This window comes from Haliotis rubra, unplaced genomic scaffold (assembly GCF_003918875.1).
Source record: "Haliotis rubra isolate DU_JTF1 unplaced genomic scaffold, ASM391887v1 Scf76, whole genome shotgun sequence".
Taxonomy (NCBI): Eukaryota; Metazoa; Mollusca; class Gastropoda; order Lepetellida; family Haliotidae; genus Haliotis; species Haliotis rubra.
In genome coordinates, this window is record NW_025767479.1 from 1612300 (window position 1) to 1616118 (window position 3819).

The following is a 3819-nucleotide window of genomic DNA, read 5'->3' on the forward strand; positions in this document are numbered from 1 at the left end:
GTCGCCTCTTACGACAAGCATGGGTTGCTGAAGACCAATTCTAACCCGGATTCTAATGGGTTTTTACCAAGGCATGGTATCTCAGTTGGCTAGAACTATATAGCCGGCAATAATTCGGACATGTGGAACCAGCAACATGTAAGTTACGTAAGTGCAGTTAACCCTCATTCATCGCACTTCAACTCTTTTACTGTTTTCTACTTTCAGCTTACGATGTGGCTTTGGTAAGACTTTCTTCCCCCATCACTCTGACGGAAAACATCAACGTAGTCTGTCCACCGTCTGATGTGTACAATGTATTCCGTGAACCGAGGACATGCAAAGTAGGAGGGTTTGGAAGAAAGGATCCCACTTGTACGTTCAGACAGTTTCAAATGAGTTTCCTTGAAGTAACCGAAATTTAATGTCTTCTTATAAATATTTTTGAATTAGTTTTAAATATGATGGTGAAAAGGGAGAGTGGGAATGTTTTTGCTGAATAGAACTGACATTTCCTTATTTTGAACTGTGTCGTCATATTTAGTGCTTCACAAAGAGAACTAAAATGATTACATTCTTAAGAAATGGGAGCGGTTAACGCCTGTCTGGTGAGTTTTGTTCCCATCATTATGAACAGTGAAATTTAATATATACACTCTGGGTCAAAAGAAACGATACCATATTATTGAGGCTAATTAATAAAAGATGACAAAAGATAAACAGAAAATCAATGTTGTAATTAGAAGACAAATAGGTGAGGAGCATGGAAAATCAAACTCATTAATCGAGGCCAATAATTGTTTGAGATAATTGCAAAAAAACACATAATATTCATATGTCCTGTATTCGATCACCCCAGTAAGATGAGATACGTCAATGTCTGTGACACAGAGACACTCCTGCGAGTCAATATCGAGTGTGGTCACCACCAGCATCGATGCAGGCTCTAACACGACGTCGAACAGATGAGGTCAGACGTCTGATCACGTGAGGAGGTATCGTGTTCCAACGTGCCGTCCGCTCTCCTATGCGTCGATGCATTCGTGTCCTGCCGTCAGGTCTGTTCAGGAGGTATCTGTTCTCATCAGTAAACAAGACTCTGCCCCATTGTCTGCGCTGCCAACCTTGAACGATACGTGCCCACTTCACACGTCGACGTCGATGGAGGCTCCTCAGCGCTACACCACGGTAGGGTCTGTAGGCTCGGATACCATGCTGACGAAGTCTCCTGGACACCGTCCTTCGGCTGATACGATGACCCAGCGCAGTCGATGCTGATGACGTCACAGTGAGGAATTGGTTGCGCAAATGCAGGGTACGCAAGTACCGGTCTTCAGCTGGGGTCGTGACCCGAGGTCTGCCACTCCTCGGCCTGTCCTGTGTCCTGCCTGTCTGTCTGTAACGGGTCATCAGCCTGGTTATTGTCAGTCGGTTACAACCGAAGATCCTGGCGACGTGATTGTGGGTAGCGCCAAGCTGGATCATGCCAATTGCCCTTTCTCTCTCTTCTTACGATAATCTCGGCATGGTCGCAAATGTAATCGTAAAATGTGAATGTCCATACCGAATATTTGTCACGTGTGTCATGTGTGCACGTGCACGAAACTATCGTGAATAAGTTCACTTTTCTGGGTTCTTGTTTTGCACGTGCATCACTGTTTCATTGAGTCAGCTTTGTTGCGTTCGGTTGAATGTTTCTAGCCATAAGTACTCAAAATATCAAAGTCCAAACACAAATTATCATTTTAAAAAGTTTGGTATCGTTTCTTTTGCCCCTGAGTGTAGTTCACAAAATTGAATAGGCTATATGTAAATGGTGAGGGAGAAGATGGTAAATGAGTGCCAACAGTGTTGTTGAAATAACATGGTGGGTAGTACAAGTATTTTATTTTATAACCCGTGAAGATCCCATGCTTATGCTAGGAGGCGACTAACGGGGTCGGGTGGTCAGGCTCGCTGACTTGGTTGACTCATGTCATCGGTTCCCAGTTGCGTAGATCGATGCGCATTCTGTTGAACATTGGATTGTCTGGTCCAGGCTCGATTATTTACAGACTGCCGCCATTTAGCTGGAATATTGCTGAGTGCGGCGTAAAACTAACCTCAATCACTCTATTTGACACATTGAACCATGCAGATTGTCGAAATAGCTAAACCAGGTATCATTTTCATAATATTTTGCTTCCTATTTTTACCTGCTTTAATCAATATTTTATCATGATTTTATTTGCATATATTTTATTTGCATAACCACGGACGCTACAATACGTTTTGAATAGCTCTAAAGCGACTTTTTGTGTATGAAGTCTATTCATATATCATCATATTGTCATCAGCCATATACACTATAAGACCACCCTGATGTGAAACATTTGCGGAATATTATCAAATGGTATTGTATTTCTAGATGTCATTGGCTCATTTGATACTGGCGTTCGTCAAGTTATGGATACCATCTTGATTGATGACAGCTTGTGCACATTTCTGAGAGGATCTCCCCTACCGGCTGGAAACCACTGCGGCTTTTTGCCAACACCTAATGCTGCAGCTTGCATCGTGAGTACCAACGAAATAGTAACTTTAACACTGGAATCTAAAAAGCTGGGTTCAAATCTGTTTAGTGTTTAGATCCTCCTGTCTGTGTATGTTCTCTTTATTCATGAAGAGTTTCTGCTATGTCAGAAAGACGATCCACACAACCTTTAAGACAGAGGAGCGGCGGGGTAGCCTAGTGGTTAAAGTGCTCGCTCGTCACGCCGATGGCTCGGGTTCGATTTCCCACATGGGTACAATGATTGGAGCCCATTTCTGATGTCTCCTGTTGTGATATTGCTGGAATATTGCTAAAGGCGGCGTAAAACTAAACTCACTTACTCACTCACTTTAAGACAAATAACCCACCCTCTGGCACCAGGGTAATCATCTTATTCGAGCTTCATGTTTATAATTAAATAGAACCCGCCTTAAATTGGGATTGGTTGGGCAGGTTCAGCGGCATGGATGATGACGAGTCATGGTTACCTCACCCAGAATCATAGGTTTTATGATAATGATCTGGACCTCTGTGAAATGTTCCCTATTCACTTCAGGGTGACAACGGTGGCGCCTTGGTCTGCCAGAATGACACGACAGGTGCCTGGTCATTTGAAGGAATTATATCCTACGATGAGGTTGTAGGCTCGTGCGGTAACCAGGTATACAGAGTCACCGACATGAATGCTGTTTGGAGCTGGGTGCAAGGCGTCATCACGGCACCGTCGGGCTGAAGGTCATGGCCACAGTTGCATCAACAGTAACAAACAGGGATATAGGTGTTGATGTCAGCATCTGTAACTGTTACATGACATAAACAAAATTGCCTGTATTGATGTGTTGGCCTCTGTGTTGGAAGGACAAAAGTGCGGACCTCTATTCCTAAAAGAGTCTCTAATGAATGTGTGAGTGACTTTAGTGTTACGCCGCACTCAGCAATATTCCAGCCATATATCGGCTGTCTGTAAATAATCGAGTCTGGACCAGACACTCCAATGATCAACAGCATGAGTATCGATCTGCGTGACTGGGGTACGATGAATGAGTGAGGGAGTGAATATAGTTTTACGCCGTTTTTACCAATATTCAAGCAATATCACGGCGGGGGACACCAGAAATGGGCTTCACATATTGTGGCCATGTGGGGAATCGAACCCGGGTCTTCGGCGTGACGAGCGAACTCTTTAACCACTAGGCTACCCCACAACCCCGGGATACGATGACACGTGTCAACCAAGTCAGCGTGCCTGACACCCGATCCCAATAATCGCGACTGAAGATCAATTCATATTATTATCATTTAATATG

At 43.8% G+C, this 3819-nt stretch overlaps 1 protein-coding gene across 1 annotated transcript; it reads left to right on the forward strand.

Moving 5' to 3' along the window:
* The first annotated feature begins 233 nt into the window (after positions 1-233).
* On the forward strand, positions 234-3343 carry LOC124260339 (chymotrypsinogen B-like). Its single transcript, XM_046694628.1, has 3 exons — positions 234-354; positions 2387-2535; positions 3069-3343. Exons 2-3 carry the CDS (start codon positions 2425-2427, stop codon positions 3243-3245), a joined length of 288 nt encoding a protein of 95 aa, XP_046550584.1. The 5' UTR covers positions 234-354; positions 2387-2424; the 3' UTR covers positions 3246-3343.
* The last annotated feature ends 476 nt before the right edge of the window (positions 3344-3819 follow it).

Bases quoted from the DNA above. Each gene is read 5' to 3' on its own strand.
- LOC124260339 (XM_046694628.1), top strand. From the start codon at position 2,425: ATGGATACCATCTTGATTGATGACAGCTTGTGCACATTTCTGAGAGGA. The intron at 2,536-3,068 runs GTGAGTACCAAC...TATTCACTTCAG, and splicing joins CTAATGCTGCAGCTTGCATC to GGTGACAACGGTGGCGCCTT.